The 12,498-nt window shown below is 33.8% G+C and overlaps 1 protein-coding gene across 1 annotated transcript in view; it reads left to right on the forward strand.

The window, feature by feature from the left end:
• The window catches only part of FBXL17 (F-box and leucine rich repeat protein 17), a 301,069-nt gene that overhangs the window by 96,062 nt on the left and 192,509 nt on the right, over nucleotides 1-12,498 (forward strand). The window contains exon 6 of the mRNA XM_068928189.1: nucleotides 6,234-6,364. Within this exon, the coding sequence (XP_068784290.1) occupies nucleotides 6,234-6,364 (131 nt within the window). The remainder of the gene's footprint in view (nucleotides 1-6,233; nucleotides 6,365-12,498) is intronic.

Raw genomic sequence — 12,498 nt, forward strand, 5'->3', positions numbered from 1 at the left:
GCAAATATTTGTGACTCATTCAGTGCAGAGATTATTGACTTGACAGATTTATAGTGGTAATCTAAACATAGCCAGAGTGATCCTGCAAGTGCCTTTTCTAAACTGAGGTACTGTGTGCTACCTTTTCTTTAGTTACTGATTTATTTTGACACAAAATACTCTGCCTTAAGGCTCTTTATGTAGTAACGTTTCAGCATATCTTCCAATCTTAAGATCATTCTACTTCCTAAACAAGAACATGGTTATCCCTCTTGGGCTAGGTCAAGAGAAAACAGGTTTTTGGTTTTTTGGGTTTTTTTGTCAATTCATCTAACAACCTATATTTCTAAAGATGGCTAATGTTTTATTTGAACGTATTTGCGTTAGCTGTCCTTTTAGACCTTAGTCTGTTTTTCCCCATCATGGGAAAAAGTCATTATATAAGGTTTTTTGAGCATAGTGATTCCAGGAGATTGTGTATGAGGATTGGCTTGACACTTAAAAAGGTATGGTGCTACAGACTGTGTAAGAGAACTTTTTTCATCTTGTTAAACTAAACCCTACCATTTTGTTAAGTGGAGCTGACTATGTCTCTCTTGAGATGTTCTTTTTACCTTTTTAAGGTTTTGATAGTTGTACCCAATTGCAGTTTCTGCAAGTTGCACATTAAGTAGAAAAGCTATTACAGGGAAGCTTGATTGCATGACTGAAAAGGTTTCAATGTGTGTTTGGCTGGTGGGTGTGTGAAAGTTTCCAGAACAAAAACGGTTCATTAGATATACTTGAAGGTAAATAATATAAAAAGAATAAAGCATGATTTTAGCAATAACCCAATTCATCAGCAGTTTTTATTTTCAGCTTATAAACTGCAAATCTTTTAACTCAGATAGTATATTGCACATAGTGTGTGTATATGTGCAAATAATTTTTAGCTCTTGTGCAATGAGTTTTAAAACAATTTAGGAAGGAGGTCAGTATATTTATTTTTGTAGCTTAACTTGTTTATGTATGCAATAAATCAGAAGACAAATTATTATTATCAGTGAGCTTAGGAGCAGTAGCAATTTGAATATAAATGCCTTTCATTTTGCTGTTGTGCTTTACTATGTTGTATTACGAAATAAAGCAATATATTGAATAAATTTCTTTCCTTAATTAATATGTCTTCAGCTTCCTTTTTTTCTCAGGCATGAATATACATCCACTTTTCAAAACAGACTCTGACTTGTGTTTTATTTAAGTAATGAAAAATAAAACACCGTCCTATGCTTAAAACACAGGGTTTGACTCATTTCTGAACCTTTTCTTATTTAATCAATGGGAGCTCAATGTTCTGCGATATTTAACTTTAAGGAATCAAATTAAAAGTTGTGAATGTGCAGAACATGAAATCAGACTGAGGGAAAATAGCCTCTTCCTTAACTACTTCAATCATTTTCCAATTCTTTAAATCAGGTATGATTACTATTTCATGAAAACTGTTTATATTAATAGTATATTTCAAGTTACTTAGCTCATACATTAATTCTGAGTAAAGCATGTGCCCTTATTTTAATAGTTTATAGATTCTATTGACATAGTGGTGAAAAGAATATGACTGATAATTTTTCTTCTGGTTGCTATTTTTACTTCCTCTGATCATGCATTTCCTTAGGAGGGTGTAAGCAGAAAGCACTTTATTCCCTGAAGGCATGTTTACACAGAGAAAATTAAGCTTAATTAGCTGAAGGTGTGAATTTAAAGCTCATTAGGTCCTTATAAGTACTTTCCTTCAGAAATAATTTGGCTTTAGTTCTGAAAAGGATTGATCTTCTGTGAATTGTTCTATTCTTAAGCAAGCATATCTGTTCAGGAGTTAAGTTGGAAAAGCTGTGAAAAAAGATTTGCAAACTCATTAAATTGGTATATTAATACTCTCTTACAATAACTGCTAACTGTTCACAACAATTGGTACACTCACACTGGAAAAAAAATGGTGATCCGAATGGTAACAGTAATCTTCATCTAAACTATATGAAATTTATCCTAAATTTGAACAGTCTCAAAATTGAGCATATTTTTCCCTGTTTTTTTAATTTAATAGTTTTGAAATGCTTTAGCTTCTCAATATTTCAAAAAGCTTTAATGTTATGAGGTTGAGTAATCAAGATAAGTCTTGTGAAATCCATAGCATTCATGGACAAAAATAATGTAATAATTTCTGAATCTTGAAATATTTTGACTTCCATAAAATTTCATTTAAATGAACCAACCAAAGTGTTGAATATAAATGCCTTTATAATAATTTTAAACATGTATGTTATTTCCAAAAGTAGTACATAATTTCTTAACAATAGTAGTATTTAATATTTTAACATGACTTTTTAAAACAACTGAAGTTCTGTTTTTTTCAACTTCCTTTGTTTCGGACCATTTTGTGATCTAAGTGGTTCATTTACATCTATTGTTTACAGTCCAGCGATTCCCTTTCTATACATGTTCACAGGCAATCTCCCTCAGAAAAACTTTGAATACTGGATTGTTGATTCTCTGTCAGTTAGTGGGTTTGAGATGCATTCCAGCGACATTCTGTCCCCTCCTAATCTCATTCACCTCACTAGATTCTGAAATTTAAATGCTATTATTACACAGTTTTAAAACAGTTATTCATGAGTCAATATTCAATAATTTCAGCAATGTTATGTATAGCGCACAAAGTTAGTTTAACTATGCTTCCTTTCTCTGATTCTTTCATTTTATTTTTCATGTTATATCTTTAAACCTTCTACATACTGTCTTCGTTGTCTATTTTATTCTCGCATTAAAAATTCCTTTTTCAGTTGAACATTTTGTCTTATTGCTAGAAGTGAGTGCAAAGCTTAAATTGTACTCATGCTCAGCATTCTTCACAGAGCTATAGAATTAAGAGTTGGCGAAAAGGTGAATATTTGCAGGAAAATTGCCCTAAAATTGTTCAAGGAAAAGATACTGCTACATGAAGATTTTTTTTTTAATTAACACGCACACACACACACACACACGCACATGGAAAGCTTTAATTATTGTGCTGCCCTGAGACTGAGTATTTAAATAACAGAATACCCTCTTTCTGTAGAAAAATGCTGAATACAGGTATGCTATATTACTCAGGATTTATGCATGTGCTGAAGACTGAGAAGTCCAACTATTTTTTTTTTATTCTCAATTTAATGCTACTTCAGAGTTATGTGTTGTGATCCCTCTGATTTAAGTAGGTACAGAAGCACTTTTCTTTACTTGCCATGTTCAGATCAATCAAAATCGTGTTAAGAATCTGATGATAGTTAAGGGGATGTGTTTCTTGTCCTCCAGCCCTTGAAAGTCATTTGCTCTTCTGAAATGGCAGTACTAAGGTTGTATCAATCAAATTATACTTGAAGAGCTCTTATCTAGTGTACCACCACCCCCTCTATAGAGGAATTCTTCAAACTTCTAAGGTGGTAAGGTTTGCTGGCTCCAAGTACCTTATGTCTGATAAAAAGAAGATTTAACCTACCAAATAGGTCAGGTATGAAGTAGGCTGTTTGAAATGAAGGAATGTGACAGTAAGTGTTGGTTGATAAAGTTGCTTCATGGAAATACTATTAATTTCGTCACTGACTTCTAATAGGATTTCAGTGTAGTTTTTGAGTCTACCTGTATAATGCAACAGTCCATTTTTTGTGGGAAATCATAAATTTTCCGCTGCATTCATCTTTGCCTCAACTGGGTAGATACCGTACTGTCATCCTTCACCTAATTTGAAGTTAGGTGAATTAGACACCATTTTCAAGGAGCACGGACCTTCATACATTCTTTTATCTTTAGTGAAAGTTCATATTACTTACCCTTTAAGTAGCAACAATGACAAAGAATGAACAGAGCAGTATTATTACCTGCTCATAATGAAGTGTTGTCTTAGAAGAAGGTGTATTTTAGCTAGAACTTCTCTTTTTGCAATGAGAAGGTTCTCCACTTATCTTTGAGGTCTCCTGGTAAATATTTGATTAATGTTGTAGAGCATAATGTATTGTTTAATTGTCCAGTAGATTTATTTCCTATACTATAGAATTTGTTGCCCTATATAAGATGATTTTGCACTTACTTCAGAGGGTTCAGGAGATCTGACTTTAATTCCCATTATCATCACAAGCTCTGTACGTGATCGTAGTGAATTTATTTGTGTCTCATTTTCCTATTTTATAAAAAGGGAATAAGGGGCTATACCATCTCAGGAAAAGTAAGTCTGGTTACTAGGGAAATGAATGTCATGGGAGCACGCAGAGAATTTAATCACTGTGGTAATCTGCTAAATCAGAATTTGGCAAAGTTGTCCTGCTGCAGGAAGTATATATATTACATTTTTCTTAAGAGCCCATGGCTTTCTGGTAATTGGGATAGTCAGCCCTAACACACTGTGTTTTAAAAACATACTAAGAAAGCAGAAACAAAATGTTCTAGTTCAACAATATGTCGTTATTTATAGATCCCTTGTTCTAAGTAGAGATATTGCTGCTGGGTTTTTGTTTATGCAGCTAGATATATGAAACACAATCATAACGATTTGTCAGAGTTTGTGCATGCAGTTTATTTACAAAACAGCCACAGAGCAAATTCTACATGTGCAGGAAGCACATTTGAGAAAGTACTCATCATTTTGCATTATTAGAACTCTGCACAGGACCTCGGTGTGTGTCACAGGACTTGGCCATGTTACTGCCATTATAGCACAAAGACCAATGAGGTGCAAAATTATCTAATATGAATAGCTGTATGAAGGTGAGGATAATTCAAACTGCTTTGAGCTTCCCCTCCTCCTTGCAACTCATCCCAAAAAATGAGGGATTAGCTATGCCCTTTTTGGGGGTGCATAGAAAATAAGTTTTCTAAACGTCTTAGAGCATGCATGAAACAGAGAGACAGAGTGTGCAAGATCTGTTCGTTTGTGAAATAATCACATGCTCCTCTCTCTAATAAGCGAGTAACAAGAGCATCAGAAATACAATGGGGTTACAAGCAGCAGCTCAACAGTTACAGCTGGCATAGCATTTTAATAATAGGAATATATTTTTTTTCCTTGCTTCCTATAGAAATATTCTGCAGTTGTTTCTCAGAGGTCAGGCTCCTTACATTTATGCTTCTTTGGCAGAATTTTAGACTGGAGAATGCTAAAAACTTCTAGAACAAAACACCAGAACACCTTTTCTAAAGACTTAATCCGTTTGGAGTCTTCATTTTTTTTCTTAAATACCTTGACTTAATATTTAACTACTGAAGTGGACCAATTATATGATCTCACTTGTATGTCTTTACTTAATCAAATCCCTAGTGACTTAAATCACTGAAAAGGATTATTATTCTCTCTTACAAGGAAGGCCAATTTAATTAAAGTTTCAGTATTACCTAATGCAATTATTTGTTCCAGAGTGTAAGAGAGATTATTTCAGAAAGCTTAAAAAGCAAACAACACCTGGGAGTTACTATGACTAAACTGATCTATTGTTAGAGGATGCTGCAGAAAATTGTAAATATCAGCCTCAAATCTATCTCCTTCTGTCAATCCATGGCTTATAAAAGTAGTAAGGGAGTTTTGTTTGCTTTTGAAGACCATTGTAATTATTAACAATGCTAATAAATCAGATTAATGTTAGTTACCCAATGCATAGATCATAAATTATATTGTTCTGCTACTCCAAATTTTGTTATTCTGAATTCTCAAGTCGTAACTGATGGCTGTGCAGGTAGGAATACTTAAATGCTGCATTTTCTGGAAATTTTATGATGTTTACTCAGTTTTGTAAAGTCTCAGATTTCTGGATTTTGTAATGGAATGTATTTGAATCTGAGCGCAAATGCGCTTTCTGTCTCCCCTCCCTGCCCCTCTTTATTTTAATTAAATGAGTAGGCATTCCTATCTAGGTACAAAAACTGAAACCTTACACCTCATATGGTAAAAAGAGGAAGGCCTACATCCCTGTTACAGGTGGCATGGACTCATATGCAGGAGAGATCTGATTTCATGAAGTAACTGAGAGCCTGCCTGAATTCCAAATTTGGGTGTAGATTTTAGATGGTAAAAGTCAGATTGTGTGAATATCTCTGATAGGTTTCCTTTTTGCGGAAAATATAGTAACTTCATCTTTCTTGGCTAGCTGTCACGTATTATACATGCTTCCAGAAAGTATAAAAGTTTTTATAACAGTTATGTATATGAATAAGTTTCAGATTATTTCTTTCTATCATATTTGTCTCAATAGCTAAGAAATCTTTCCAGCTTGGATCTACGTCATATCACAGAACTGGATAATGAAACCGTGATGGAAATAGTAAAGAGATGCAAAAACCTTAATTCCCTCAATCTCTGTCTGAACTGGATCATTAATGACAGGTAACTTCATTATAGCCTCTAAAACTGGTAAAAAGCATACTTAACCCGTTGTGTTAATTGAGGATAATTCTTTGTGTCTCGGGGATTGGTGGAGATCAGTAAAAGCAAGCTACTGTTTTCTGAGTGGGTCATCTTGCTTGCTTTGGGTAAATCATCTAGACCAATATTTTCTATATGTTTCTGTAGTAGAGAGAAATTTACTTATAAATGGATAATAGCACTAATCTATTGTTTTGCTATAGATTATATGAGAATGTGCTCTTTAATAGTAGTGATTGAAATGTACAATTGCTATTCGGAAATCTTCGGTTAATGGCAAGCGTTTGAACAGACTTGCACGCTACAAATAATGAGGCATATTTGACTACATAAAAAAAAATAAACTGCTTGTGTGTTAAGTAGTAGGTTTCATGTTTGTTTAGAGAGCAAGATGTCCTTCATCCTTCAGCAAACAGAGTGAGAATGAAGGAATAATTGAGGTATTAACTTCAACTTTTCCTTCTGACCAATATTCCTCCTCTACTGTTATGTTCCCTCCTTTTGATCGGCTAATCTATTTTAAGATTAAGCAAACACATATGGAAGATGTATAATTATGTTGCAGACAGAGTGAAAAACAGTAAGAAAAATGTAGAGATTTCAAAGGTGGAAGTTTTCTTTTAAATTATTGAGAAAATTGATCAAAGCAACGGCCTTAAAATGAACAGGAAAAATCTTTCTGGTTGACACAGTGGTTACTAATAGTTATAACAGGTATTTTAAATAAAACCAACATATTACTTTTAACTTGGAGGTGTTCTAAATAATGTTTCATACTAATCAGAAAGATGTTTTAGAAATTATATTTCTTTCCCATGTCTGCATATTTCTAGCATACTCTGTTAAGAGATTTTCTAAAATCTTTAAAAATGTACTAAAGTATAAATGATCGTAGACTTTAGTAAAAGTATAATGTAAAAATACAGAAATATAAGCATACTGAATGGAAAGGAAGTGTCATCAAACTTTTACTCTATCTCTTTTTAACCTTTAAGATTTGTTTTTGTGGATTTAGGTCAGACCCTGAATATAACGTCAGTGGTTTTGAAAGCATTAAATTGCATTAGTTCTTTCTGTCTATGGGGGCTTATTTGCATATGCAGAATAAGGCTACTGTAATGGAAAACTTTAGACAGATTCAGAAAAAATGCTAAGAAAAAATTGTAAATTTGAAAGGTAGGAGCTTTTCAGATTTTAATTAATTAAAAATAGTGTACTTTTCCACATGAGCATTTTGGTGAGGATAGTCTGCCGAGTGTCATCCAAACTGGTTCTTGGCAAACTGTTCTTGAAATTACTATTTAATTGGAATGATAAATGTTTTCAATTGTATGCATATAACTCTAATACTTCATAACAAGTCTAATTACAATTTGGAGACTTAACAAGAGAAGAAAAGCTTTTCCAGCAGTGACAGGAAGCTTGCTATGGGCTTAAACTTTGCAAACAGTTGATTTTTGTCTCTGTAGTTCTTTCTCTTTTTTTTTTTTTTTTTAATTTCTGATCATACTTGTCTATATTCTGTCAACGTGTGACTGATACTTAAACCTGCCTACAAAGGACTATTTAAATTAGCTTCTGGCTAAAAGCAAACAAAGAAAAAAAAATTTTGGAAAATATTTAGTACCCTATTTAAATTTTATTCATAAACATTATCATTTGGCAACTCAAGTATTTTTCCTGTTTCACAAGCGACATGAAGTTCCAAATATTAGCCTTAGCAGAAAGATGCCTCTCCTCCCCCTCCTCTGTTTAAACAGCGAATTTAAAAAGGCTGAAAACTAAATAGCAGGAATGTGGATTTCTGTTAATCAAATACAACCACTGGACTTTAATCAGATTGACACCAATTCAGCATAGCATTATGATCACGTTCACTTTGAGGATATAAGAGTGATCTTTGGAAGTTCACAGCGCTACTCAGGTGCTTAATAAGGAAATTCAACTGCCCTAGTAAATTGATGACTGAATGGTTCATTAATGATTTAAGGCAAGATGAAGTTTATCTGTTTGTTTTTCCTTTGATGCTAAGCAATGGCTCTTAGAGGGGATGCTTTTCTGCATTTCATTGCCTTTGAGCGCACCTTTTGTTCATCGTTGTTTTTACCGCATGCGAGATAGTACCAGTGTAAGGTTTACCTGACGCCCCCTGCCCCCACGCTTTGTCAAGTCTGCTTAATTATGAGCTCCAGTTAGGTTGGGATTGTATCTCAGAATTGACAAGTCTCTTCGTTGCTCATTTCTTTTGCCTTTGAAGCCTTGGAAAACTGTGTTTTTCTCCATCCCTTTGTTGCAGAATCCAGGCAGAAGGAAAGCTAGTAACTATTTCAATTCTTAAAAAAAGTCCATGCAATTTAAAGGTGTTTCTATGAATTATCTGCTAAGGGTAGTCGAGTATTGGGAGGTTTTATGACGGAAGTAAATCACAGTTTTTAAAACTGTACTTTAGATTTCTTTATTGTTTCCAGAAATTCATAAAAATTCTTTCCACAAGCAAGGCTGTGGCCTCAGAACATTTGCAGTGCTCTCTTGCTTTTGACTTAGTGTTGCATCAAATGCAGTGACCATTACATTTCTTGCTAAGTAACTGAAAGGAATTGTGGCTTTCAGAGTGCAAGACCTCTGTGTGGCAAATACTTGCTAAGATTATGGTGCTGCGACTCTTTCCCACATGCAAATATTAGAAAGAACTATTATTTTTCCTGCTTTGATTAAAGCTCTTTTTTAAAAAGTACGTGTCTGCAAGGCATACATAAAGCAGTAAAAATTGATTTATTTTTACTTAAGGTAAAAATATATCCACTTGAGATAATCTTGAGTTTTTTTTAACATACACAAAAAATGGCTCTTATAGTGATTTGTAAAACAATCTCTTAAAAATTGAGAGTTAAAGAAGATCTCAAAAAGACCTATTATAAAAATCTAACTTTATTATTTCTTCTGTAAGTATTAGAGCTCGCTCAGAAGCTTCACATAGTATTTATTATGTTGGTTTAATACAATGTAGGAAAATGCCTACTACTTGTTTCAAATATCAACAAAATAAAACTTGCAAATTCTATTAATATGTGTCATCGATTATCTCAGATCTTTGCATTTGGACAGGAATAAATGTTGGATTTCTGTACATGGTGATTGAATAATATAATCTGAGATTTGATTTAAATATCTATACCGCCTTAAAGTTGTCATAATGATTGTTGCATTTGTTCTGTCAAATTTCAGTCGATCCATTAAAACAGTGACACCTACAAATAAAGCTCCTGGCAGATTCAGGAAAGTGCGGCATGACATACTGGCAGAGTTTTCTGTGAGATTTTTCTAAGAAAAGTTTGGGGAACATCTGTCCTGTATTGTATCCGTAAATGGTCAAGGAGCAAGCAGCAATTAATCTACCATTCTGTCATGAATCTTATCAGTGTGGCCTTGGAGTTACAATTCATTTCTACTTCCATATTACTAATTCATCTAGAGACAGATATTTATAAGCTGCAAAATCTTTAAGAGTGCTTCTACCTCCTTAAGTCATCTTTCTTAATAAAACACATCCTTTGTAGTATTTGTACTGAATGTTTGCCAGCCTCTGTTGTATCTATGTTTCTTGTAATAAACATCATGGAGCAGACAATAAATTTTTTTTTAACCATTAAGGTAAGGAATTTTATCTTGAACTGTAGTGAGGCATTTTGTTGTCTGTAGCACTGCAAATCATCCAGTGTAAGGGTCTACTTGCATAACAAAATTAATTATAGGTTTCTCCAGTCACAGTACAATAGTTTCTTAGCCATTCAAGAACATTGGTCCTGCCTCTGTGACTGGTGCCAAATATTACAGTAATAATATCTCAAGAGAGCCATGTAGATGGTAATTTGCCATGCCCTTGTTGTAGGTTAACAGGTGCTGAGATTTGTAGTGCATCTGGAGGTTATTGAGAGTAAGCTGCGACTGTGGTAGGAGACAGATATACAGCGTCCACATGGCAGATATACAGTGTCATGAACAGTAAAACAGCAAGTAACATTGATTGAGGAACTTGTAGTCCTATTCATTACTGCCATCAGACTTTGTAGTGATGTGGTAGAAGATGAACACCTGGGCATCTTCTAGATGCATCCTTAAGTACAGGTGCGAAACCTGAATTTGGACTAATTTTACCATCTCTGAGAAAACTACTACCCTTCCTTGGTGCTTTCACCAAATGTCCCTGTAGATAAAACAGAGTAAATGGTGTAGGGGGACAGTCTATGAATACTGTAATGGTCAGGACTTATCAGTGAGTTTTCTGGCTGTAGTCCAAGGTGGAGGAACTGAGAAATACAGGCTTTCAGGCAAGGTTAGTAGTCAGGACTTTAAGACGTGGAACAAATTCAGAGGAAATATGGTAAATGGTTGGAAGCCAGACCATAATCCTGAAAATCAAAATGTTTGTGCAGCACAGTAGTGAGGAGAAAGGAGCCTTTCCTCTTTTGAGTCTCCATCTGCTTTCTTCTGCTTGGTCACTAATGCAGAATAATTTTCACAGGACTGAGTATTGTGAGTATTATACTTGTTGGCATAGAGCATATGGGGATTTCTACACTGTTACTTAGAGTAAATTATTAACATGGCCTTCCATATGCTAGGGAAACATTTAAAATTTTTTTTGTCAGCTGCTGATATGACTTCCTTTGAACCCATATGAATAGCTTTGGGAGCATCTAGTCTGATCTGGATTTGCTGTGGGTAGTGTATACAACACTAAAGATGGTCTCAGCAAGTAATTAGCTCGCTATGTTGAGTCCCAAAGCTGCCGGTGTACGTGGATCCTCCAGCATTTCGTTATCGGAAGAGAGCACCAAAACAGTAGCCGAGTTTTTACAGTTCTATTTTTAATAAACCACAGGATTAGTGAATGCCTGAAATAGTTTCAATTAAGGAAAGTAGTATATTAAAGTGAATCTTCTCTTCTTGAAAATGTAAGCCTTTACATATTGATGTGGAAATTATTTTAATAAAAATACTTTAAAAATGCAAATATAATATATCTGTCAAGTTGCCTATGTTTTTACACAAGAAAAAAATGTATACTTTATCAGTGATGACAATAGGTGCTAATGGTGTGTATTGGTATTCATCGCCTTTAATCTGACTGAAATGGAAAGGTGCTTCAGGAACACTGATACTTATTCCTGTCAGTTTGTATAACTTGGACTTGAGGATGTAGTAAAGCCCTCCAGAAGAATAACTGTACTTTTTTATGATGAGACACCTGTCATGAATTAATGTAGCATTTATTAATTCCAATTTCATTTCCTTCTTTCAGTGTTATCTAAAAGATCATTTCCTTTGAGTCCTCTTGCATTTGTATATCTGTATATTTATTGGATATTTACAGCCAGCTACATCAAAAAGTTAAACTCCATAAAGAGGTTACATAATGTACTAGCAATGAACACTATTTTTAAAATTCTTTCTCTTTTGAGTGTCATATTTTAATTAAATTTGTAAGAAAATTTGCTTTACCTTAAAAAAATTTTTTTTGTGAAATGAGTTGGAGGTTGACTCTCAGATATTTTAAATTTTGAAATACAGCACTGAAGTTGGACAAACAGTTGGCATACTTTAATGAATTTCCTTCTTTAAATTATGGGCCTGTTTGTTTTAGAGATTATGAAAAGATATATATGAAAAAATAATCCTTTGTGATTAGTCCGGAAATTGCATTAATCTAGGATCAGAAGTAAATAAGCAGATAAAAGAGAGTCAAATCTTAAAGCAGTAAAATCAGGGTGAGCCTTGCCATTGATATCAAAGAGCATAAATTGGATCCTCAACTTTTTTATTTTAAGGCTTAGATTTAAAAACCCAGTAATAGGGTTATCAGTTTTTATCAGTTTCTGGGATGTGAACACAGGCATGAAGGATCTTTCAGGAATTCATAGTAACTCCTTGCTCAGAAACATTAAAACTGCATATTGAAAAATTTATTTTACAAATGTTAACATTTCAAGATTACAAATTTTTAAGATTATTTCCTTTCACATTCTATATACAGTCAGTATTGCTGTAGACCTTGAGAACAGATGTTTATTTGATTGGAAAGTATTTAAGTTTAC

Source organism: Struthio camelus, chromosome Z, assembly GCF_040807025.1.
Source record: "Struthio camelus isolate bStrCam1 chromosome Z, bStrCam1.hap1, whole genome shotgun sequence".
Taxonomy (NCBI): domain Eukaryota; kingdom Metazoa; phylum Chordata; class Aves; order Struthioniformes; family Struthionidae; genus Struthio; species Struthio camelus.